The sequence below is a fragment of the Podarcis tiliguerta genome, assembly GCF_965153285.1.
Source record: "Podarcis tiliguerta genome assembly, chromosome: 2".
Lineage (NCBI taxonomy): Eukaryota > Metazoa > Chordata > Lepidosauria > Squamata > Lacertidae > Podarcis > Podarcis tiliguerta.
The window spans coordinates 13,599,493-13,623,922 of NC_139535.1; the positions used below are offsets into that span (position 1 = coordinate 13,599,493).

A 24,430-nucleotide genomic window follows, 5' to 3' on the forward strand; every position below is an offset into this window, starting at 1 on the left:
ATAAAAATATTAATAAGTCAGGGTCAAGCTGATAAGAAAGAAGTACAGTGGTACCCCGCAAGACGAATGCCTCGCAAGACGGAAAACCCGCTAGACGAAAGGGTTTTCCGTTTTTCGATGCGCTTCGCAGGACGAATTTCCCTATGGGCTTGCTTCGCAAGACGAAAATGTCTTGCGAGTCTTGAGATTTTTTTTTCGCTCCCCACCCCCTTTTTCTAAGCCGCTAAACCGCTAATAGCCTTTTAGCAGCTAATCCGCTAATCCCTTAAGCCTTTAATAGCCGCTAATAGCCGCTAATAGCTGCTAAACCGCTAATAGCGCTAATCCGCTAATAGAGTTGCTTCGCAAGACAAAAAAACCACTAGACGAAGAGACTCGCAGAACGAATTAATTTCGTCTTGCGAGGCACCACTGTATTTGAGGTATATGAATGGCAGGTTTTATATACATGCACATACAGTGGTACCTCAGGTTACATACGCTTCAAGTTATATACGCTTCAGGTTACAGACTCTGCTAACCCAGAAATATTACCTCGGGTTAAGAACTTTGCTTCAGGATGAGAACAGAAATCGTGCAGCGGCGGCGCAGCAGCAGCAGCGGGAGGCCCCCATTAGCAAAGTGGTGCTTCAGGTTAAGAACAGTTTCAGGTTATGAACGGACCTCCGGAACGAATTAAGTACTTAACCTGAGGTACCACTGTACAAGAAACCTTCTAACAATGAATAGTGGATTTACAACCAAGATAAGAGGGGCAAAAGGAAGTTGTTAATATAATATGAAGTTAGTTAGTTTAAATGTAAAAGGGCTGAGAGATTCCAAAAAACAGTGAGTAATTCTGCAATACTAAAAACCTCTAATTACTTATATCTGTTATTTACAAGAGACACATTTGTTAAATCAAGACAAAAAAGTGTTAATGAAGAATTGGGTAGGAAAGGAATATACTGCAAATTTCCAATGCTAGAGGCCTTGCTATCTTGATACGAAAAGGATTGAGAGTGGATATAAGACAAGTTATTAGAGATGAAAATGGATGGTATTTAATTTTGTGTGTGAAAATTGACGAAATGGTAATAATGTTGATTGATATATATGGGCCAAATGTAGATTCCCCAGATATGTTTTACTCATCTAAGTCAAAGTACATACAATAAACTTATACTGTAATAGGAGGTGATTTCAATGAAATGATTGATCCTAACCTGGATAGAAGCAAGCTTCCATGAAAAAAAGTTTCATTAGTTAGAGAAACTCTCAAAAAGTATATGCAAGAGTTGCATTTGGTTGACCCTGTTTTAGGTTGGATTTTTTCTTAATATCAGCGTCCACCAAATTCAAGATTGTGATATTGATATATGTTGCAAGACATGTATTCCCTTAAGCTCCACCACTTATAGCTGTTTTAGCTGCATGTCTTCTAGTTCTTAAAAGTTTTCATTATCAGTTCTTATCCATCCATTATCTGTGTTTAACCTTGTATTCTATTCACATATTTATCCTATGCTTGTTTTCTTGTTCTTACTTGCTTTAACAATTACCTGTGTAAATCCTAACTTCTACAGTCATACCTTGGTCTGAGTCCGCCCTGGCTTGAGTCCGTTCCGCGGAACGTCGGCGGCAAACCTGGAAGTACCAGAACGGGTTACTTCCGGGTTTGCTGCTCATGCATGCGCAGAAGCACTAAATCATGCACGCGCATGCGCAGACACGACACTTTGGCCTGTGCCATTTTCGGGTTATGGCGGGGACTCCGGAACGGATCCCCAACGTAAGCCAAGGTACCACTGTATTTTATTCATATGTTTTTCTTTTTTTAAAAAAAATAATATTTATTAGATATTTTATAATTATAAAAGGAAAGACAATAAAGAAAAACAATACATAGATTCAACAAACAATACGTCAACAATAAAAAAGAATACAATACAACAATACAACATAAAGAAAACAAAAACATTTAAACACACATCTAAATTTCATATCTATATCTTTCATCTGCTTATTTCCTCGACTTCCTCGCACCTCCCTTTTTTGTATTCTAGTTCAAATTTGCTAATTCAACAAATCCTTTCCCTCTTCTTCAATTTTGTTCTATAATTTATCCTAACGCAATTTAACTTTAAAATTTCCACTTTAACACATTAACAATTAATATTCATATAATTCTTAATAACACTTCTGCTAAAACCATATAACTTCAATTTATTCATATGTTTTTCTTATGCTGGTCTGTGACTGTAATAAAGATTATTGATTGACTGGTGTTGTGTATCTGATCACAGTGCAATTAGCTTGGATTGGAAGTATTATAATACAGCTAAGATACCAAGAAACTGGTATTTTAACGACTCATTACAGTCGTACTTCGTCCGGCGTCTGCCCTGATGGAAGTCCGTTCCGCCAAATGTACACCAAGGTACACCGTACTTAATGGTGACCAGTTTGTAAAACAAATGAAGACCGAGACTGAACAATTCTTTGATATAAATACTGACACATTGACCGCTAGGATATATGAATGGGAAGCGTATAAAGCTTTTATTAGAGGTTGAATTATAGCCTACTCATCACATAAAAACAACAACTTAGAAATAGTATGGGGGGGAATTGAAAGAGGAAATAAATGACTCATGGACATTAAAAGTTCACAAGCCAACTGATGAATTATATAGTAAGAGGCGAAAGAAGAAATTTGAACTAAATAATATATTGTCCCAATAAGTTGAATTCATGCTTATTTGTACAGGACAAAAGTATTGGGAGACAAGTGAAAGGACCTCCAAAAAAACCTCCCAGCTGTTTACTCCCCAGTGTAGGTTTCTTAAATTGGGAGGAAACATCTGGCAAAAGTGCCTTTGGTAGGGAAGGTTGTATGTGTGATGGGGAAAGGGTACAGCACTCTAAGTGCCCCCCTCCACTTTATGGGGAGTTTGTAACAGACGGATTCTGACATGCTGTGTCACTGCTACCACGTCTAATTTGGGCCTGAGAGTGTCCCTTGCCAAAATAATGTTATGGTATGTGTGGCAAAGGGACGCGGGTGGCGCTGTGGGTTAAACCACAGAGCCTAGGACTTGCTGATCAGAAGGTCGGTGGTTCCAATCCCCATGACGGGGTGAGCTCCCGTTGCTCAGTCCCTGCTCCTGCCAACCTAGTAGTTCGAAAGCACGTCAAAGTGCAAGTAGATAAATAGGTACCACTCCGGCGGGAAGGTAAATGGCGTTTCCACGCGCTGCTCTGGTTCACCAGAAGTGGCTTAATCATGCTGGCCACATGACCCGGAAACTGTACACCGGCTCCCTTGGCCAATAAAGCGAGATGAGCGTTGCAACCCCAGAGTCGGTCACGACTGGACCTAATGGTTAGGGGTCTCTTTTGTTGTTGTTTAGTTGTGTCCGACTCTTCGTGACCCCATGGACCAGAGCACGCCAGGCACTCCTGTCTTCCACTGCCTCCCGCAGTTTGGTCAAACTCATGCTGGTAGCTTCGAGAACACTGTCCAACCATCTCGTCCTCTGTCATCCCCTTCTCCTTGTGCCCTCAATCTTTCCCAACATCAGGGCAAAATATTTTAAAAAGCCACCCTGCGGCCACCAATTTTTTCTTTCTCTCTCCTCTTGCCCCCATGCAAGTTGTTTGCCTTGGGGCAAATCTGGATCATGGCCTTCTGTTGTTTTGGGGAACGAGGTTCACAGAAAGAAGATTTCAGTTTCATTCTTCCTGTCCTTCATTAATACTCTGTGGAGTTTCCAGAGTTCTATATATGAAAAAGTCTGCAGGTATTTCCATAGAAGGAGAAATCCGATATTCAGCAATGCTTCTGTTTGGTGTGTTTGTTTTTGCAGTTTTGCATCAATAAAGACACCATAGTGAAAGGAAACATCATGAACATCCGAACATGAATAAAACAGTAAATGTTTATCATTGGAGAATAAAGGAATCATTCCATTTGTGATGCAGGTGGTTCCTCTCCACTTCCTCCACCCCTAAACCTTCACAAACAGGGTGAAAAATATTTCCGGGGCCATTTCCTTGGTTCAGCAAAGATACAACTGTCAGTCACTCCAGCCGCCAGTGCAATTGTGGAAACTGCAGCTAGAAAGTGTGTCTCTATATTATGAACAAAGACCAGCGACCTTTTTAATGCTGGCAAAGGATATCCCTTCATTCTTTCAACAATGCCCCATTCTGTTGCAAGAAGATCTTCCAGATCAGCAAGACACAACTGAATGTGACAGGGCACCAAATGTGGGTGGGCACCAAATTCTATAAAACAGGTTGGAGGGGCAAGATTTCAAGGATATAGCATAGGGAACTTGGCGGAGCCAGCTGAACCCTATACCGTGTTTTTCTCACCAATTATTTTTCCTACAAAAGGGTTCATGGAGCTTATGCACTCAGAGAAGGGTATATAGAATTTGAGCCCATATAAAAGTGGGTGGCATTCTGGTACAAACATAATAGAAACAGTGCTCCCCACAAAAGCTGATGAAAAAAATACCAATGAATGATGTTTCCCCCCTTACATAGCTATAGAGCAGTTGCATGAAACAGTCCCAGGTGACTTCTCACTGAGTTGATGTTGTGGGTGGGGGTTTTTTGGGAGGAGGGTGGGTGGCTGGGTGCATAAAAGGGGGTGTTAGGGGGTAAGATAATATAGAACATTGAAGTGTGGCAGAGGGTGCCACAGCTCACAACTAGCAATTCCCCCAAGCTGGAAGCGGGAGGATAAGCCAGATAACATCCAGACCAATAATACATGCAGATGGTTATATGCTGGTTGCTCAGCAGGGCCGGCACAACCATGTGGCAAGGTGAGGCAGTTGCCTCAGGTGGCAAGAAGAGCACCCCCACAATGTATTTTCTGAATCAGTGTATAATACAGAGGGTTAATACAGAAAAGAGAAGATTCTATTTCCATTGTATGTGTGGTCCTCTATGCCTATGCAAGCTTATTACTAAGGTATGTGTGTAAATATGTTAAAGATCTGCCATGTTGCTACAAAATTAATCAATCTAACCCCCGAAAGGGGGAAAGGTGAAATTAGGTATGTTAGTGTTTGCAGAGAAGTCACAATATGTGGAGGAATTAAGGAACAAAGAGAAGCAGGAATTGTAAATAAGTAAACAAGCGAGGGCATTTAGACAGAGCAGATCGACCATCAGCGTATCACCAAAAACAAAAGGTCAGAAATCTAAATGAAAATGTATACGAAATGTATAGCTGAGAGTCCTACGACTAGATGACGCTTGGGATCCCCTCCATCTCTACAATTCTGCTATTCTTTGTGCTCATTTGTACGTGGAGACAGCAAATTTTAAAATAAGCAGTACAATTGAAATAAAAATACAGTAAATCTTACCGTAGCAGGAGGAAAGACTGTGTCTCTCAGTATGCTGACTGGATGCTAACTGTGAACACTGGCAGTGCCAGGGTGCCAACTGCTCGGCCTTCTCAGGGCTCTTTATCCTTAAACCCAGCTTGGATTGGATGCTCCTTCAGATACAGACAGTGTGGTATAGTGGTTACGGCCCTGGACCAGGATGGGGAGTTCAGGGCAGACACACACAATATAAACACATGAAATCATAAACTTAAGTAAACACTCATGTGGTTTTGCTTTTCTTTCTTTGGGCTTATTTAATTTTATTTTGATCTAAAAGCCTAATCATATCAGCTACAGTGTCCCAACTGTGGTAATTCAAAAGTCAAAGTTAGTTGTCTCCAAATCCTGTTAACATTTGGGACTGGGCCAACAGCGTTTGCAAGAAGATTCTGTATGAGAACTGGGGGTGGGAGACAGGAAACCAAGTCTTCCCTCACTGATTCCTTCTCGAGTAAACAATTGTTTTTCTCAGTCTTTACTTCCTTCCTCTTCCTGCTCCAGTCAATTAGTATTTGACCTTTTATTAGCCTCATGATGGCCACATGTCTCTCCCATAAATTATCCAGGGGACTGTAGTTAGTTAAGGGTGCTGGGAAGTGTAGCTTTTTGGGGCGAACGGCCATTGCCAGGATTCTTTGGCAGACACCCTGCACTTTGAATTCATGGTACAGATGTGAAGCTGCACACTGTAACGGTTTTCCCGGGCTTATGCTGTTTCTTTTCAAAAACTATGAGCCACCCAGAGGGAGGGAAAGGCCCGCCCTGTAACTTGAAACTAAAGCTTTTGTTCTCATTGCAGGCAGACGAAATGGCAGACGAGGGTCCAGTCCAGAACCTCTGCGAGGAAACAACATGTTCCATCTGCCTGGAGTATTTCACGGATCCAGTGATCATAGACTGCGGCCACAATTTCTGCCAAAGCTGCATCACCGAGGCTTGGGGGAAATCAGACCAAGAAGCTTCTTGCCCTCAGTGCAGGGAACCTCATCAGCAAAGGAATTTCAGGCCTAACCGGCAACTGGCGAGCATTGTGGAAATAGTCAAGAAATTCAGCCTTCAGGCGGCCAAAGGGGTGGAAGCGCTGGGAAAAGTTTGCAAGAGACACCAGGAGCCCCTGAAACTCTTCTGCGAGGACGACCAAGCCCCCATCTGTGTGGTGTGCGACAAATCCAAGGAGCACAGGAAGCACAAAGTGATCCCGAAGGAGGAGGCCTTTGAGGAGTATCAGGTAGGGAGCTGTAGGATTGGGGACCAGGCTTCCACGGGATGCTCAGTTATCCCAGGGATGGGGGAAATATTTCAGCCTGAGGGCTGCATTTTTCTCTTGGCGAAATCCGGGCGGGGCACGTGGGTGAGTGTTTGTGTCCCAAACGCTGCTGGTTATTGGGGCCCGAGGCAAAAGTGGAGACAGCAACACTTGAAAATTTCACCTTTTTGGAGTAGGCTAGTTCCTACAAATGCTCTCATTGCCGTCTACGTTCACCATCTAAGTAAGTGGAAAGCATTAGTGGAGTTCAGGGACGCATTCTAATCAGGCAAAAAAAAGACTCTAGGAGGATGTGAACTGGAGCTGGCGAATGTTGCAGGCGGGGGAGAGGCCAGATAGTGAGGCCTGCAGCTCCTATCTTGTACTGAGCATTCAGAAGTAGGAACATTCGCAGGAAGCTCCAAGGGAACTTGAAAAATGCTCATTTCAACCATCTCCCGCCTTTTCCTGCCCCAGGAGCCCAGAGAACTACCAGGGCAGGAGAAGGCTGGAAGGCTGAACTGAGGGCCGTAGCTCAACAGAAGAGCTTCTGCTTTGACCGAAGAAGGTCCCAGGTTCATTCCTTAGCATTGTTAAAGATTTTCTTGTTTTACAGAAGTATGTGCAATGTCTCTCGTATTTTTTCCATGTAACATTTTTACAAATCAGTTTCATTTATTGAGACATTGGGGGGGGGGAGAACATGGGGTGGGGTGGGGTCGGGTGGCCATGTTTCTATTTTGCTTAATGTATGTAGGGTTTGGTGTCAGCGCTGCTCGTGCTGTTCATTTGTGTTTCTTTGGTGGTGAGAGAGGTTGGGGTTGGCCTAGGGTGTGTTTGTTTGTTTGTGATTGGCTGTGGTGATCTTTGTTTTCGTGTGTGAGTGGGGAGGCTCCCCTTTATCACATACACAGCCCAACAAGACAGTGACAATAATCCACCAACAGCATACAAATCAATATGGCTAACCTGATTCCTTTGCGTTGTTATGTAGGGCTGGGGACAGCCTTTGCCCCAAAGCAACTTCCTGTCGGTATAGAAAACAGACCAGAGGTCTGACTGTGTATGAGCCAGCCTTGTGGAAGCATTTGGTGTTCCCCAGGTCCCAGCAGTTTCTCTTTTTCTCTAGTCTCAGAATTGATGTTGGGAAACGGATGTTATGCCCACCATTTTTTACTCAGGATAGTCCCCCCCCCCCCACACACAATAGTCTAGGAGGGCTGCCCGGTGGAAAGGTTGTCAGGAGCTTCGCCTGATGCCCCAGCTACGCCCCTATCTGGATATGAATAGCCTAACTACTGTTGTCTATGCTTTGGTAACCTTAAGGTTAGACGACTGCAATGCGCTATATGTAGGGCTGCCTCTGAAGATGGTTTGGAAACTTCAGCTGGTGCAGAATTCAGCGGCCAGGTTGCTCACTGGCTACAAATTAGTTACCAAGCCCAATTCAAAGTGCTGGTTTTGACCTATAAAGCCTTAAATGGCTCAGGACCGCAATACCTCAAGGACCGCCTCTTCCCATATGAACCTACCCGGACCCTGAGATCATCTTCTGAGACCCTCCTTCATGTGCCCCCTCCTTGAGAGGTCAGGAGGGTGGCAAGACGAGAACGGGGCCTTCTCTGCAGTGGCTCCCCATCTGTGGAATGCTCTTCCCAGGGAAGTCCGCCTGATGCCTTCATTATACACCTTTAGCTGCCAGGCAAAAACGTTCTTTTAACCAGGCCTTTGGTTGATTTGATTGACATCCTATGGCCTTTTAAAATGTAGTTCTTTTTTGGTGAGTATGGGGTTGTTTTTATTTTGATTGTATATTTTCTGGTTTTATATTTGGATTTTATTCTGTGAACTGCCCTGAGTTCTTCAGGTATAGGGCAGTATATAAATTAAATAAGTAAGTAAGTAGGGGTCACAGTAGCCCAATCTTGAATGCAGAAATCTTTAGCATTTCTGTGTTGGGCTGGGAATATACTGGACCTGAAATCCAGTCAGTACAGCCAGTAGTGAGCTAGTTGGACCAGAGGTACATATAGCTCAGTATAAGAATGCTTCCCCTCTTTCTAGATATGTCCAAAAACCCCAGAGCATAGGTATCAGGTATTAGCAATGTAGCCATGTGGCTCACAATTCTGCTGCAGAACCATATCAAAGCTTCCTATTAGCAGAGGCCCAGGAAGTTCTACCTGCAAAATACTGCAAGGGGGAAAAGGAGGAGCAAATCCCGTGAAGTTATGAGTTGTAAAAAGGATGTTATTGGGTCAGTATAGTTTCTTATGGGGTTACTCGGGGGAACTGGCACCTTTCCACCCCAAATGTGAAAAGTGAGCCACTTCCTGTGATAACTTCATGGTGAATACTGGAAGCTGTTTTTCTTAAAAGAAGAAAAGAAAAAGAACGAGCTCTGAAAAGGGCTGTGCACCAGCCACAACCTTTAGTTCGTACCCCAATTTAACTTTGGAAAAGAGCATGGTTTGGTGCAGAAAATGTGAGAGGGTGACTGACTTGGCTCAGGATCTGAATCCAAATCCCATACAGATATTCTGTTTTGTGCAAACCTGGTATATGAGAAAACATTTTATATCTTATGCTGTGTCCACATAATTTTGAGTCCCCTTGATTCCCCCCATATATCATAAGAAAATGATTTATTAACTATATAAATATGCATATGTGAACACTAATCTGATTCCACATTGAGAATGGAAGTTTCCTAGAAGCTGTACATGGACCCTTTTCAACCTCTGTGTTCTTGGTTTCTTGAACAGACATGCCTGTTACAGTTTATATCTTTGCTGCCAAAACTAACCCAAATGCCTTTTCAACCACCCCAGGGTAAAATCCTGCATCATTTGGAGTTCCTGAACAAACAGAGAGAAGAAATTCTGTCTTCTAAACTGAAGGGGGAGACCGAAAGCCAGAATCTGCTGGTAGGTGCAAATCTTCTTGCCTCTCCAGGATGGTTATACTTGACAGAGTGAGGCCTTAATTCTTCGCTTGCACAGTGTCCCAGGTTTGATCATTGGCATGATCAATTAAATGGATATTGGGTGGTAGAGTTGAGAAAGGTCTCTGCTTCAGACCTTGAAGAGCAGCTGCCTGCAAGTTTAGACAACATTCAGCAGGATAGGCTAAAATTGGTAGGGTTGTCTAAGGGTGAATGTATGCCTTGAGTCCAAAAATGTCCAGCTATGCCAGCATTAATCCTTTAAGAATGAACCCCCCAAAGCCAGCCTTCCTCCTTCTCGTCACTTCCTCACGGCCCTACTATTAGGCAGAGTGAGGTGGCCAAGGCAGGGAACAGAGAACAGCAGCAGCTTAATAGATCGGTAGGTGAGCAGCAGGAAAATACTGAGGACAGAGGCAAGCAAAGAGGCCGTGTCCTGCAAAGCTAACCTGCCTGCTGCCCTCGGCTGTGATTGATGTTCTATACCTTTGTGAGTGTTGAAGTAAACATCAGCTGCCCTGCCAGTCAAGTTGTGCACATGGAATTAAGGGAACATCTAAATGTCTTTTTCTGGCAATGACTCTCCCCTTGCAGAAGCAGACAGACATGGAGAGGCAGGAAATCATGGCTGATTTCAAGCAATTGCACCAGTTTCTGGAAGAACAAGAGTACCTCCTGCTGACTCAATTAAAGGAACTGGATGATGGGATTAAGAACTGTAGGAATCAATATATTGCCAGACTCTGTGAGGAAATGGCCTCCCTTGACAACCTAATCAGGCAGCTGGAGGAGAAACAGAAGCAGCCAGTGACTGAATTCTTGCAGGTGAGCAAGGGTGGAACAAAACCGTCCAGGTTGTCCTCTGGGGAAGGGCTGTACCACCACACACTCTGTTCTTTGGTCTATAGAAGTATTTACAGTAGGTGTGTGCACTTCAGTATTTGGTTGATATATAAAGCAAAGGGAAAAGTAATAAACTGCTGGAGGCAACAGGTGCAAGGGACTGAATTTCTCTCCTTCTGTCTTTTCCATTTAGAATATGAGAAGCATCCTGGAAAGGTATGTGGCTTTGATATGAATATGAAAATGAATAATATTAATTTCCTTCCTCAGAGGTAAGGGATAATTTTATTTGGTCTATGCTTTTATGTGAACCAATCTAATTTACAGTTTACAGACCAATAAGCAGATCAGAAAACAGTTACCAATCTGACTGCACACTTTTATTAATTTTGTGATGCATTTTTTTTTTGGTTTAAAAAAAGGGCACCCAAAACTATGTATCTTGTGCGGGGAAATGTACAAAAAGCACATTGGGGGATGCATAGAAGAGCATACAAAAATGGATAGGATTTTGGGGGGAGAATGTACAGTGAACCTCGGGTTAAGTCCGGAGGTCCGTTCTTAACCTGAAACTGTTCTTAACCTGAGGTACCACTTTAGCTAATGGGGCCTCCTGCTGCTGCTGCGCCGCCAGAGCACAATTTCTGTTCTCATCCTGAAGCAAAGTTCTTAACCCGAGGTACTATTTCTGGGTTAGCGGAGTCTGGAACCTGAAGTGTATGTAACCTGAAGCGTATGTAACCCGAGGTACACTGTATATAAAATGCATATTTTAGGAAGGAGTGATGATATTTCTTCATCTGCTGTATACTTCATATCATAGCAGAGATGTTGGTGGTGGTAGATTATTAGATTTCTTACTTGCCCTCCACTGTCAGGTTCCAGGGCAGCTTGTGAATTAAAATACAATATTAAAAATAGTTTAAACAAATTACAATCCAAGACAACTGGGCGGGTCCTAAAATACATCTCCTAGATGACAAAGGCCAGGGGGAAGAGATGCGCTTATTAGTTACTTGTGTGCATTATCTGCAAACATAATTTGTTGGAGAAAATATTCAGTAAGGTTGTGCTCCAGATTCACCCGGATCCTCAACCAAATTGGGCCGATTTATACCTTGTTCTGATCAGGCAGAAGCAGCGACGAATCACAACTTAGTTAACCAGGCACTTCTTACCCAGCTGTAATTTTAAACATGGTACAGTATGCAACGTGTGAGTCAAAATTTCAGACAGATTGTTTGAAAATATTTTGGCATCTTCACAGTAAAGTTGATTTTTTAAAAAATGAGGCAAGATGGACTACAGATTGAACATTTGTATGTAGATTTTATAGGAAAAAAATGTTTATAACAATTTACATACTCCCCCCACCCTTACACTTCATTTTCCAGTTTGTCACAGGTCTCTGTAATGGCCACAGGGCAGACAATACCATTCGCTGCTATCACAGGGCTCATCCACACGTCCGCTTTTCCTGTGATTTCTAAGCAAAGGTCTGAGAAGCTTTTCTTTTGTCCCACTGCTTTTCCTGGGAAAACCTGCTGCTTACCACAGAATTGGAAGAAACATTAATCAGCAGAAAACCCAATAAATTTTTGCTTCTATTCAGCTGTCAATCCACAGAAAACCTGATTCAGAAAACACGACTGACCTTGGTTCCGATTCAGTGGTAAACAGAGGGGACTTTCGTGGGGAAAATGGGGGGAATGAAAGAAAAACCTATCATGGAAGAGCCCTTGGTATCTTCCTGCTGTTCCCACTTTTCTCCTTCATTCTGACAACTGAATTAAGAATGACTTCAGAATGACCAGATGGATCACAATAAAACTCACTGTCTTCTTCCTAGATGTAATGAAAATAAGAATAAAACCATCAATGCAATAGCATTTCCTCATGGATTAAAACAGCAAATAGATAATTTGTCCAAAATACATCCTTTTTTGGAGAAGGAGACCAAGAAATTCAAAGGTAATAAGGGTCATTGTATGATGTTTTAGATGTGGGACAGATTAGATAGATAGATAGATAGATAGATAGATAGATGATAGAGTTGCGTGCCATGCCAATTTCCAAACAGTGAATATTCTGGGGTCCCAGGCTGCTTCTCCAGGGTTCGAGTTTCCTATTGGCAAATGAGGCACAGCAGAGACTGTGGTATCTTAAGGATATATGGTATATTTACACAAAAATGCTATCTGAGCCTATGATGGAGGGGTTCACAGACACCCCATGAGAGTCTTGTTTCTCCCATAGCCCCAGCCTTGCATTCAAAACAGGAACCCACCATCGTGCTCTGATTCTCTTTCTGTTTTGCTGCCTTTTGCAGCCTGTCACATCCCTAAACTCTACTCCAAAATACTGGTTTTGTCTTCTAACTCTCTCAGAGCTGGGGGAGGCAACTCTTCTCTGTGCCCCCCACCCCAAACATGCTTTCATAACACTTAATGCTAATGCTGGAAGAGGGAGAAAGATGGAGTACTGTGGCTAAATTTTAGATTTACGCCTGAACACACTTGCAAACATTCTAAATCTAAAGCATTGGCCTTGAAGCCCAGTACGAGTATTGACTTTTTTCTCATTTCACTTTTTTCCTTAGACGTTGTGCTCTCTGGACCTCAAGAAAATAAAGGTACATTTCCAGGTTTGGCAGATCTTTAAACAGTTTTTGCAGATGAGATATGGGAGGGTTTTGCACTTCAGTCTCCCAGCAGCACAAGATTGCTGGGGTCCCAAGCTGCCTCCCCTGGGTTCGTATTTCCTTTTGGGAAATGAGAGACAGCAGAGACTGTGGTGTCTTTAGGATATATGGTTTATTCCCACATATATAGAATCTGAGCCTATGATAGAGGGGTTCACAACACGGAGACCCCAAGAGAGTCTTGTTTCTCCCATAGCCACAGCCTTGCATTCAAAACAGGAATCAACCCTCGTGCTCTGATTATCTTTTTGTCTTGCTGCCTTTTACAGCCTGTCACATCCCTAAACTCTGCTCTACTTCAAAACTCTGGTTTTGTCTTCTAACTATCTCAGAACTGGAGGGTTGGGAAGCAAGCAAGAGTAACTGAAGCTTGACATTTGAGGGTTCTTTTTTTCTATTTCTCTATTCAAAATTCTGAGTAATCTTCATTATTTGGCATTGATTTTTCTGAAACACTCCCCCCGTCCCAATGTTTTCATAAAATGTAATGGGAATGCTGGAATGCTGTGACTTGCTGAAGTCAGGTGGGAGTTCACCACACCTCAACTGGTGTGTGTTATGAGCACAGCAAACGGAGTCATCATAGATTTCCTTCTCCCATCCGAACAACATCTTCCAGAGTTTGTTAAGGGGGAAACTCCTCTCACACAGTTCAAAGTAACCAAGTGTTTAATGTCTCCAGACACAAGACCAGTCCTTCATCGTCTTTGAAGTAAAGATACGTATGAGCAGATCCATTGACACTGATCACCGTGCTAGCTGATGCTTCTGTGCAAAACCCACAGCCTCTTTCCCTGAGTCTCACAGTGTCAGACCCTGACAGCAATGGGGACAGGGCACAGACAAGACAGACAGGATGAAAGCAATGTCCCAGAGGCTACTATTCCTGTCTCTACATGTGGGCATATTTCCTGGACCAATGGGAGCGTGAATGACTCCAAAAGTCGCACACTCGACCTGCTGGTGTTGCTATGGCAACCCAGTGCACCCAGCTCCCTTATCTCAGGGCATCCAGTCATGGGAAATATGCTCCTCAAGGCACGAGCCCCAAGCGCATTACAGCAACATGGAAGAGCTCAAACGGTCCTATACGATGACTACATTTTAAATATTGGCGTGAACACACTTCCAAGCACTCCTAATCTAAAGCATTACCTTGTAGCCAAGTGTGAGTCTCAACTTCTTCCTCATATCGGTTTTGTTCCTTAAGCGTTGTGCTCCCTGGACCTCAAGTAAAACATATGGTTCCAGATTGGGCAGCGTTACTTCAGCTGCCTGGACCTCCAGAAAAGAAAGTACCGTATTTTTCGCCCCATAGGACGCACCTAGTTTTTTTTTTGGGGGGGGTTAATAAAGGGAAAAAAAATTATTCCCCCCCCCCCCCAGGCGCAGGGGCTGGCGCGGGGGAAGCCTGAGCTTCCCCTGACCCCAGCCCCCAGAACAGGCTGCCGCCCCAAGCCTTGCGCGCCCGGCGGGACCTCCCGCCGGGCGCAAGGCTTGCCGACACCTGCCTGAAGCAGGGGGCGGGCTCCGCAGCTCACCCCCTGCTTCAGGTTGCAGGCTGCTGCCCCAAGCCTTGCGCGCCCGTCAGGACACACTGCCGGGCGCGCGAGGCTTGCGGACATCTGCCCGAAGCAGGGGGCGGGCTCCGCAGCTCGCCCCCTGCTTCGGGCTATAGGCTGCCGTCCCAAGCCTCGCGTGTCTGGCGGGACCTCCCGCAGGGCACGCGAGGCTTGCGGATAGCTTCCTGAACCCTGGAGAGCGAGAGGGGTCGGTGCGCACCGACGCCTCCCGCTCTCCAGGCTTCAGCGAAACCTGCATTCGCCCCATAGGATGCACACACATTTCCCCTTCATTTTTGGAGGGGAAAAAGTGTGTCCTATAGGGCGAAAAATACGGTACATTTCCAGGTTGGGTAGGGTTCTTTGTTTTGGCTTTTACATGTGAGATTGGGAGAAGGGCTGAGCACAGGAGCACAGAAAGCAGCTTTTCTGCAGAGCCAAGCCATCTGCCCATCTAGCTTCATATTGCTAAGAATGACTGGCAAGAGCTCTCCAGGGTTTTATCCAGGGAACTCACCCTACAGGGATTGAACCAGGGACCTTTGCAAGCAAGCCTCCCTCTGAGCTAGCATCCTTGCCCTCAAGGGGCGCTCCCTGAGTTTCTGAACTGACCTGCATGGGGGAGCGATTTCCCACCTCCCACCCCATTAGTACATTGGCTTTTCAAACCTCCTCCTTACTCAGAGCTGCACAAAACTTGGATGCAGGTTTTGGGGGCTCCCTCCCTAATCGTTTCCTTTCTCTTGTAGGTGAAGACGTGGCATTTCCTAAACTAGTCCTAACAGTGTATGGCCAAGCAACAGCCCTAGGAACGTATGACCAAGTAACAGCCCTAGGAACGTATGGCCAAGCACCAACCCGAGACATATATTTGAACTCACCATCGTTTGACTTCGGATTCTCAACAAGCAATTATTCGTTGACCTCGTTGAACCAATCATTCGTTGGCCCCGTATACTCAAATAAGAACATTAGTAGTTGTTCCTATGTTATGGGAGTTGAGAGAATCACCTCAGGGACTCATTCCTGGAAAGTGGACGTGGGGGACGAGAACTTCTGGGCTGTGGGGGTTGTCAAGGAGTCTTTAAGGGGTCACAATATTGTCAATTTGAATGATGGAATTGGGATCTGGGCTATTGGGAGGATTTCTACTGGTGCATGTTATGCTTCCACTTCTCCTGGAATATCTCTGGGACCATCACCCTCGGCCAGCACACGACCCCTTGTGTTCAACCCAACGGGGATTCGGCCAAAGAGAATCCGTGTGCTTGTGAACTATGAAGCAGAAGTAATACTCTTCCGTGATGCTGACTCAAATAATGATCTCTTTACCTTCTTCCGTGCTTTGTTCTCTGGGGAGAAAATCTGCTCCTTTGTCTGTGTGGGGAAATGAGAAGAGGTTGCCATTTGGTGCAAACTTGACAGGCCAGCGGGAGGGGCCAAGTCCTTTAAAACCAGGGGTGGGTGGGGAAGTTTAAAAAACAGTGGGGGGGGGGTCAGGAAGAAGGAACTGAATCCTCTCCCCCCCCCCCATACTTTCCTTCCTCAAAGGTCTGGGGAAATAACTTTTTTGGGGGGGCGGGCGGGTATGTGTGGTGTGGAAAGGGCTCAGGATATTAAGTCCCCACCCCAAACTGCCAACTTCTTTAGAGGGAATTAGTAACAGTCTGACTGTATCATGCAGTATTATTGCTGTCAAGTCTGAATGGGCCCTGCAGGCTTTCCCCTCCAAATAGCGCTCTGTTGTGGGAAACAAAACACATGAAAACTGCCATTCGGACACAGCTTCAGGGGGAAATAGTAGCTGAAGAGGGGAGGCTTTTCAATGCGGAACTGGCATGAGGCCCTGATCCAGATTGGCAGCGTGCTTCGGATCACAACCCCATCGCTATATTTTATTTGGAAAAGAAACACACAAAATAGAAGCATGATTAAAAAGGAATTGTCTGCAAATACATGACACACAAATAGAGACTTGATATGGGGGCATTTAAATGCCCCCTTAATTATCTAAAGAGGTCGGTTGTTTTATGTGCTTCAAGTAGTTGTTCTATATCTTTTTATAATTGTTTAGTTGTTGTCACTCACTCTAGGACCTGATGTCGAAAGGTGTGTAAGAAACCTTGTAAATAAATAAAAGCAATTTATTACTTTTAACTGCATATGTGCGTGCCATTAATCGCTTAATGTCCAAGCTGCTCAGGGTGTGGTAGTGGCCCAAAGGGCCATAATGAATGTGATAATGTGAACCCCTATAAATCCTTCAATATGCTACTAATAGAGAAGTTATGGGTAACCTGTTGCTTTAAGAAACTGATGACTTTGCAAGATGCCGCCCCCCACTGGGACAGAAGGGCAGCTAATACAGTGGTGCCCCGCAAGATGAATGCCTCGCAAGACGGAAAACCCGCTAGATGAAAGGGTTTTCCGTTTTGGAGGTGATTCGCAGGACGAATTTGCTATGGGCTTGCTTCGCAAGACGAAAATGTCTTGTGATTCCTGGGGGGTTTTTTTTGCTCCCCACCCCCTTTTTCTAAGGCGCTAAGCTGCTAATAGCCTTTTAGCAGCTAATCCGCTAATCCCTTAAGCCTTTAATAGCGGCTAATAACCGCTAAACCGCTAATAGCGCTAATCCGCTAATGGGCTTGCTTCGCAAGACGAAAAAACCGCTAGACGAAGAGACTCACGGAACGGATTCTTTTCGTCTTGCGAGGCACCACTGTACGTGAATCACGAAGATACAGCTCATAAGTTAGAACGCAAACTTATGCTTTGCAATAAACAACAATTGACTTTTAACTCCTCTTGTCTCTGAGTTATATTGGCCTAAACTCAGAAGATAAGCCATTTTTGGCTTACAACAAGGGGATTTGCAGAACCTAAGTTAAGTATCTCTCATTTGAACCAGTGGAGGACAAGGTCTCACGTCTGCTCTTATATTATTAAACTGCTGTTGCTTTCTTTGAGTCTTTAATATATGAAATAAACAAGGGCTCCATTGATCCAGGAAGTGGGAGCTGTGGTCTGAACCAGCAGGGCTCTTCTGAAAGTATGTGCTTTTAAGTGAGATAAAAATCAAAACAATTACTCTATGTTTGAAATGACTGGCTTCAGATTTAACATTTTCCAACCCTAGTGGGAGCTTGAGCTCTTTTTTAATTATTATTGTGTGAAAACATTTATTTCAGTAAGCCCACATAGACACATCTTTAATTGTGTACACTTGCTTTTAAATTCTTGCAGATTTTACCACAGCTTAGGTGTGTGTTTTTTTGTGTTCTTTGAGGAGCCGGTTTCCAAACATTTCCAAATAAACAAAACAACAATATTTCAATAACATTTACTAAAAACAAAAGTAAACTATGCATCAAATAAAACTGAACAGAAAATTTAAAAAATTAGGAGCCAGAGTCTAAACATGTAAGTTTTTAAGAGATGTTTGGAAATCTCTACTATCTCTGTCTCATGAATTATCTGAGAGAGAGCATTCCAGAGGGTGGGTGCTGCACCCACAAATGAAGTGACCACCCATGGGTGTTGGAGTGACCCCAGCAGGGCCACATCAGCTTGAGCTCTTACTGCTGAATTTTGTCTCGTTTCACCCAATTTCAAGGGACTGGTTCAAATTTCATCTGAGGAACAACTGGCATTTTGATCATATAAAACATAGCTGCTTATTCACATCTTCCTGATCTGACAACAGGGCAGGCGGATAGGATTCTGGCTGCCCCTTCTCATGGTTCATGTACAGTGGTACCTCGGTTTAAGAACAGCCCTCTTTATGAACTACAGTAGAAACTTGTGTTATGTACTGTCCTTGCGAACACTTCGGGTTCGGTAGTAGATGCTCCCAGTTGCAAATTATGCCCCGGGATGCAAGTGGAAGTTGCACACCGGCAGTGTGGCAGCAGCAGGAGGCACTATTAGCGAAAGCGCACCTAATGTTATGAGCGGTTTTGGCTTCAGAATGGACCTCCGGAACGAATTAAGTTTGTAACCGGAGGTACCACTGTCTTCAGTTTACAAACTCCGCAAAACTGGAAGTAGTGTCCCAGAACAGAAGTCAAACGGTAGAAGGGCACTGGTGGCAGGAGTCCTCATTAGGGAAAGCGCACCACGGTTTAAGAACGGTTTTGGTTTAAGAACGGACTTCTGGAATGGTTTAAGTTCGTAAACGGAAGTACCACTGTACTTTGTAAACAACAGTGAAGGAACTCAAACAGGGCAGACTTCTGTCACGTTCAAGTCTTGTTTGTTTTGGGGGAAGTTCCCACGCATTGAAATTTAAGTTCCATTCCATTTGCTTTCTCTTGTTAACACCTGTGGGAAAGCTAAATACAGATCACCACAGTAACATGCAAAACAAGAGTCATGTTCCTATGCCACGTCCTCCAACAGTTCATACCTGCTTCAGCTGAGCTGGAGATCAGCAGTCCTCCTGAATCAGGCCGGAGATCCATCAAAGATACCCTCAACAGGCGACTGACTGGTAATAATTTGAGGGCATTCTTAAAGGAAAGTAGGCTCCTTTTCTTAAAGAGATGAATTGGCTTAAAGAAATGGATTGGCTTCGTGTGGGAGAAAAACTGTGGTTTAAATATCTCTGCTATCAGATCCAGAGCGTAACTCACCCACTGAGCATGGAGTCTCTGAGATCTGTGCAGAAACAGTTGCAGGCTTATGAGCAAGACACAAGGAATCTGGTTGCATGCTTGGACATGGCGCTGAGGAATTTCAAGCAGGAGCCTACGTGCGTGAAGGAGAATGCCACTTTGTTGATCAAGAGTGATGGATTTGAGTTGAAATTCTCCTGTGGGAATCAGAAATGTCTCATCTGCATAGACGACGCTGGCGGAGAACTCCAGTACAATGCCTCTGAGATCTCAGGGGATGTTTATCTGTCAAGATTATGTTGCAGGCCCCAGCCACTGAATGTGGCAAGTCTCCAGGGAGTGAAGGAAAGTTTGGAGAAATGGGAGATGGGAGAAGATTTGAGAAGATGTCTCAAGCTAGCCCTGAAGGAGTTTCCCAAGGAACCCTTATTAGTGCAGGAAAATGCCCGGCTGATCATTAGGAAGCGCAAAGTTCAACTGGAGTTCATCTCTGGAACAGGGCAATGTGAGATATCGGTGTGCTTTGACAAAGGGGAACCTCATTATGAGGTTGAACCGAAGACCTGGAAAATGTATCGCGAACGGCTACCACTCCACAAGGAACACCTGAATGCCAAGAATTTGGAAAAGATCCGTAGAACAGTGAGATCCCTAGAAGGGACGCCTCCCGATGTCCGGAAGAGCCTTAATATTGCCTTGCACAGGTTTTGCCAGGAACCGGAGGATGTGAAGAAGAATGCCCGCATGGTGATTGAAGTGGAAGGAGGGGAGATGGCGCTAATCTCTGGGACCAGAGAGAATTGCATCGATGTCTCCTGTGTCGGTGGGGAAATATCCTACAGATGCAGCCGTCCAGCTCCAAGGCACAGGAAAGGGGCTCAAAGCAGGCAGGCACGAGGACGCCATCTCCAACGCTACCAGCCCTACCCACGCTACCACCGTGATCAACTCCTGCCCGGAAACCAATGTCCCCACTGTGGGAGGACGTGTGGATCCAGAATCTGCCTCCACAGTCACTTACGGACTCATTGTTAAAACTGTGTTTATAGAAGACAATCTTACTCGGCTTTGAGTGATCACCAAAGAAGAAGAAGACCAGCGCAACTATCACCAGAGTTTCTTCTTGTGGCACTAAGCTTTGTTGTTCATGGGCACCACCGGACGTACCTAAACATTGTCAGCTGAACCTCACAGGTCTATCTGCTTTCAGCAAGTCCTACAAAGTCCTTCTGGCCTGAGAGTTGCTCAGACCGCTCCCCATTTCCTGCCATTTTTTTAGGATTACGACCCCCACCTGATTTTGACCTTCTATTTGCTGATGTTGCTGACCTTCTGCCCTGGTACTGTTGCCTAAGATCTCACGTGCTGCTTGACCTTCACAATGCTCCTGCCTCCTAGAGCTCTGATCCAGATCCGACTTCTCTGAAACTGGACCTTATGTTGTGGATGCCCCTGTCTCCGGCCATTGGATCCTGATCTCTGGCCAGCTTCCCTTGAACTCTGGGCTCCCTGATGGTTTGGAACAGAACTGGGCTGGTCCCTGACACAAGCCCACAAATATGCAGGTGCTGTTCGGGACACTTTGGGGTGGTAAAGTGCAGTAAAGTGTGCAAATGTGAGTAAAAATAGCATACAAATATGAATTATTTTAGGGAAATATAAATCTAGGGGGAAATATGCTTTGCAGAAATGTATCTGTTATTTAGGCTATCAAGTAGCAGGCCTGTTGATTTCAAGCACCAGTAGCACCCTAGAGACCAACTAAGGTTGTTCTGGGTATGTTTGTTCTTAGTTGGTCTCTAAGGTGCTACTGGTAAATTGCCTTTTTTTCAAAAAAAATAAATTTTTTTTGGAAGGATTCTTTTAAAGACTTCCTGGGACAATAAGATTTGATTCCTTTAAGGGAGTTTTTAGGAGCTATCTTTTTAAAGAATTTTTTTTGTTTATTTATTTTAAGTAAATAAATGTGTATATTAGAAGATTGCACAGAAATGCCCAGGACTTTTAAAACAAAGCAAAGCAAAATGAAACAAAACCACTAACCGATGTAGGAATGCAGAGAACTGAATTTAAGCCGGGGGGAAACAAAATCAGAGTGAAACTGAAATTGCCACATCCATCCATCTGTAGCTGTTGGGGCCTCACTTTAATCTCATTTCCTTTGTGAGTGAAATAAAAGAAGATGGTGCCAAGTATCTTTAGTTTATTTCTTTATTTAAAGCATTTCTACCCTGCTCTTCAGCCAAAACAGCTCTTGGAGCAGTTTACAAACATCAGTAATAAGATGTTCCCTGCTCTTACAATCAAAGAATCATAGGATCATAGAATCGTAGAACTGGAAGGGACCTCGAGGGTCATCTAGACCAACCCCTGCAATGCAGGAATCTCAGCTAAGCATCCATAACAGAGGGCCGTCCAACCTCTGCTTAGAAACCTCCCTGGAAGGAGAGTCCACCACCTCCCAAGGTTGCGTTTCAGCACACAAATTGTCTTAGAGAATGTGAATTAGGTAGATTTGCCTTTGAACTGAATGAAATTCTTCCCGCGTCCCTCCCATCAGATGTCAAGGAAATAAACAACTACCTGACATTTAGAAGACATCTGAAGGCAGCCCTGTTGAGGGAAGTTTTTAATGTGTGACATTTTAATGTCTTTTTAATCTTTGTTGAAAGTTGCCCAGAGTGGCTGGGGAGACCCAGCCAAATGGGCCGGGTACAAATAATAAATTGCTACTACTACTACTACTACTACTACTACTACTACTACTACTACTGTTTAGGGAAGTTTTTAATGTTGATCTTTTATTCTGTTTTTAAGATTCTGTTATGAGCCGCCCTGAGTGGCTGGGGAAACCCAGCCAGATGGGCGGGGTATAAATAATAACAATACAGTGGTACCTCTGGTTACGAACTTACTTCGTTCCAGAGGCCCATTCTTAACCTGAAACTGTTCTTAGCCTGAAGCACCACTTTAGCTAATGGGGCCTCCTGCTGCCACTGCGCGATTTCTGTTCTCATCCTGAAGCAAAGTTCTTAACCTGAGGTACTATTTCTGGGTTAGTCGAGTCTGTAACCAGAAGTGTTTGTAATCTGAGGTACCACTGTAATAAAAGCAACAACAACAACAGCAACTAAATGATGCTGCATCCCCCAGCCACACTGCTCATAGTCATGTATTTTCCCTCTTGGGAAAAACAGGTAAGAGAGAGCTGAAACTAGGCTTTCTGTCACCCTGGCCAAAGACCCAGTTTGGCACCCCAACCCCCCGGATACGTGTTTGTGTACATACATGCACATACATACATAAATGCACACACCCCTCAACACATTTATTTGTACAGGGCATAAAAAGTTGACAATATATCATTTGAATACAAAGGAACCTTAAGCATTATTATGACTGTATGACCAAAGGGAAAATTAGCAGCCTCTCTCTTTGGCAAATTGTTTGTCAAAAGTAGAACTTCCATGGGCAGCAATTGTCTATCTGAGGTCAGGTTTTGAATTGGATTTATTTGGTCACAGGATTGTTTAATGACTGCATTTTCATAAGATCAGCCACGATGTTCTGGTTTCCTTTTAAAACGTTTTCTCTCTGTCTCTCTTTGAGGCTTTTTGCCACCCCACCCCTCTTCCTGGTTCTGCGCAAACCTTTTCAAGATGCCTTTCAATTTTATTTTTGTCTGATTGCTCATTTTAGGAAATGATAATTTTGTAGTCATTTTAGGTTCCTTGTAAGGCGAAGAAATAAATCTCCCCCCAACAAATTGTGAAATTTGGCTTTCACGACATGTCTTGCTGTTTCTATTTTTCTACTGTCTTTTCTCTGTTTATTTGAAAAAGACAATCCCAGTACTGCTCCTATGCTTTGTAACTTTTAATGTTTTTTTCCCTGGATTGTTTGTACTTTATATTTATAAAAACTATTTTAAAAAAGGAGGTTTCTTCTATGGGGTTTCAAAATCCTACTTCAGAGAAACAGCATCACTGCTTTCCCGGAAGGTGTGCTGTGAAGAAGTCTAGATTTAGGGCCACCAACCTCAATCTTCCCTGATCTGATCTCACTGTCACCTCCTTGCTATGTGTACAGCATATATTCAAGAAGAAGGGGCCGTCTTAGGGCAAAACTTGTTGTTGTTGTTGTTTAGTCGTTCAGTCGTGTCCGACTCTTCGTGACCCCATGGACCAGAGCACGCCAGGCACTTCTGTCTTCCACTGCCTCCCGCAGTTTGGTCAGATTCAGTCCTGCTGAATCAGGCGAACAACCATCTCGTCCAACAACCTGCTCTCACAGTGATCAAACAAAAGCACACGCCCCACTTGTGATTCGCAGCAGAAAGAAACAGCAAGTCATCACCGGTGTTTCTCATTCCATGTTCAATCCTTGCGACTCCAAGGAGATCACAGGCACTTCTGTTGTTGTTGATGTTTAGTCGTTTAGTCGTGTCCGACTCTTCACGACCCCATGGACCAGAGCACACCAGGCACTCCTGTCTTCCACTGCCTCCCGCAGTCTGCTCAAACTCATGCTGGTAGCTTCGAGAACACTGTCCAACCATCTCGTCCTCTGTCGTCCCCTTCTCCTTGTGCCCTCCTTCTTTCCCAACATCAGGGTCTTTTCCAGGGAGTCTTCTCTTCTCATGAGGTGGCCAAAGTATTGGAGCCTCAGCTTCAGGACCTGTCCTTCCAGTGAGCACTCAGGGCTGATTTCCTTAAGAATGGAGAGGTTTGATCTTCTTGCAGTCCATGGGACTCTCAAGAGTCTCCTCCAGCAAGGGCAAAACTAGCCTCTGTTAATTTCAAATCTGAGCCCTTAAGTGCAGGACTGTTGTGTGTTTTTTAATACACAAATTGCCAGCAGGATCTCCATTCAAGAATCAGGCCCCTTGAGTGGGTTATTCCACCTACCTGCCAGTGTCCCTTGTGCACTACTTCCTGAGCACCCGACGGACGGCAGTTTTTCAGGTCCTTGGGAGCCGCATTGCAGGGGGTTTCCGGTGGCCCTTTGCTCAGCGGGAAGCTCAGGAAGTGCTGAGCTTTGGGCTTGCTCACCAACTAAATGCTCACTGACCCACTCGGCACTTTCCAGGCACCAAGCCAAAGCTGCTTCCTTCAGGGATCATCTGTGCAAC

General features: G+C 44.3%; 3 protein-coding genes across 5 annotated transcripts in view; 2 read left to right on the forward strand and 1 right to left on the reverse strand.

The window, feature by feature from the left end:
- LOC310670603 (zinc finger protein RFP-like) overlaps positions 1–3,003 on the forward strand; it is a 33,070-nt gene extending 30,067 nt beyond the window's left edge. The window contains exon 9 of the mRNA XM_083426181.1: positions 2,854–3,003. The gene's annotated coding sequence lies outside the window, so the exon portion shown is untranslated. The remainder of the gene's footprint in view (positions 1–2,853) is intronic.
- Positions 1–24,430, reverse strand: part of LOC310670491 (zinc finger protein RFP-like) — a 94,495-nt gene that overhangs the window by 56,376 nt on the left and 13,689 nt on the right. The gene's annotated exons all lie outside the window — the stretch shown is intronic.
- Positions 5,004–16,831, forward strand: LOC310670449 (zinc finger protein RFP-like). 3 transcript variants are annotated; one of them, XM_083425837.1, is made up of 8 exons: positions 5,004–5,189; positions 6,190–6,618; positions 9,468–9,563; positions 10,175–10,405; positions 10,617–10,639; positions 12,273–12,394; positions 13,023–13,055; positions 15,436–16,831. In XM_083425837.1, the coding sequence occupies exons 2-8, from the start codon at positions 6,199–6,201 to the stop codon at positions 16,077–16,079; spliced, it is 1,569 nt and encodes a 522-aa protein (XP_083281963.1). In that variant the 5' UTR covers positions 5,004–5,189; positions 6,190–6,198; the 3' UTR covers positions 16,080–16,831. The 3 variants fall into 3 exon arrangements, with proteins under 3 accessions (XP_083281963.1, XP_083281962.1, XP_083281961.1); XM_083425836.1 differs by lacking the exon at positions 5,004–5,189 and adding an exon at positions 5,669–6,055; XM_083425835.1 differs by lacking the exon at positions 5,004–5,189 and having other exon boundaries at positions 6,144–6,618.

Bases quoted from the DNA above. Each gene is read 5' to 3' on its own strand.
- LOC310670449 (XM_083425836.1), top strand. The intron at 9,564-10,174 runs GTAGGTGCAAAT...CTCCCCTTGCAG, and splicing joins CCGAAAGCCAGAATCTGCTG to AAGCAGACAGACATGGAGAG. The intron at 12,395-13,022 runs GTAATAAGGGTC...TTTTTTCCTTAG, and splicing joins GGAGACCAAGAAATTCAAAG to ACGTTGTGCTCTCTGGACCT.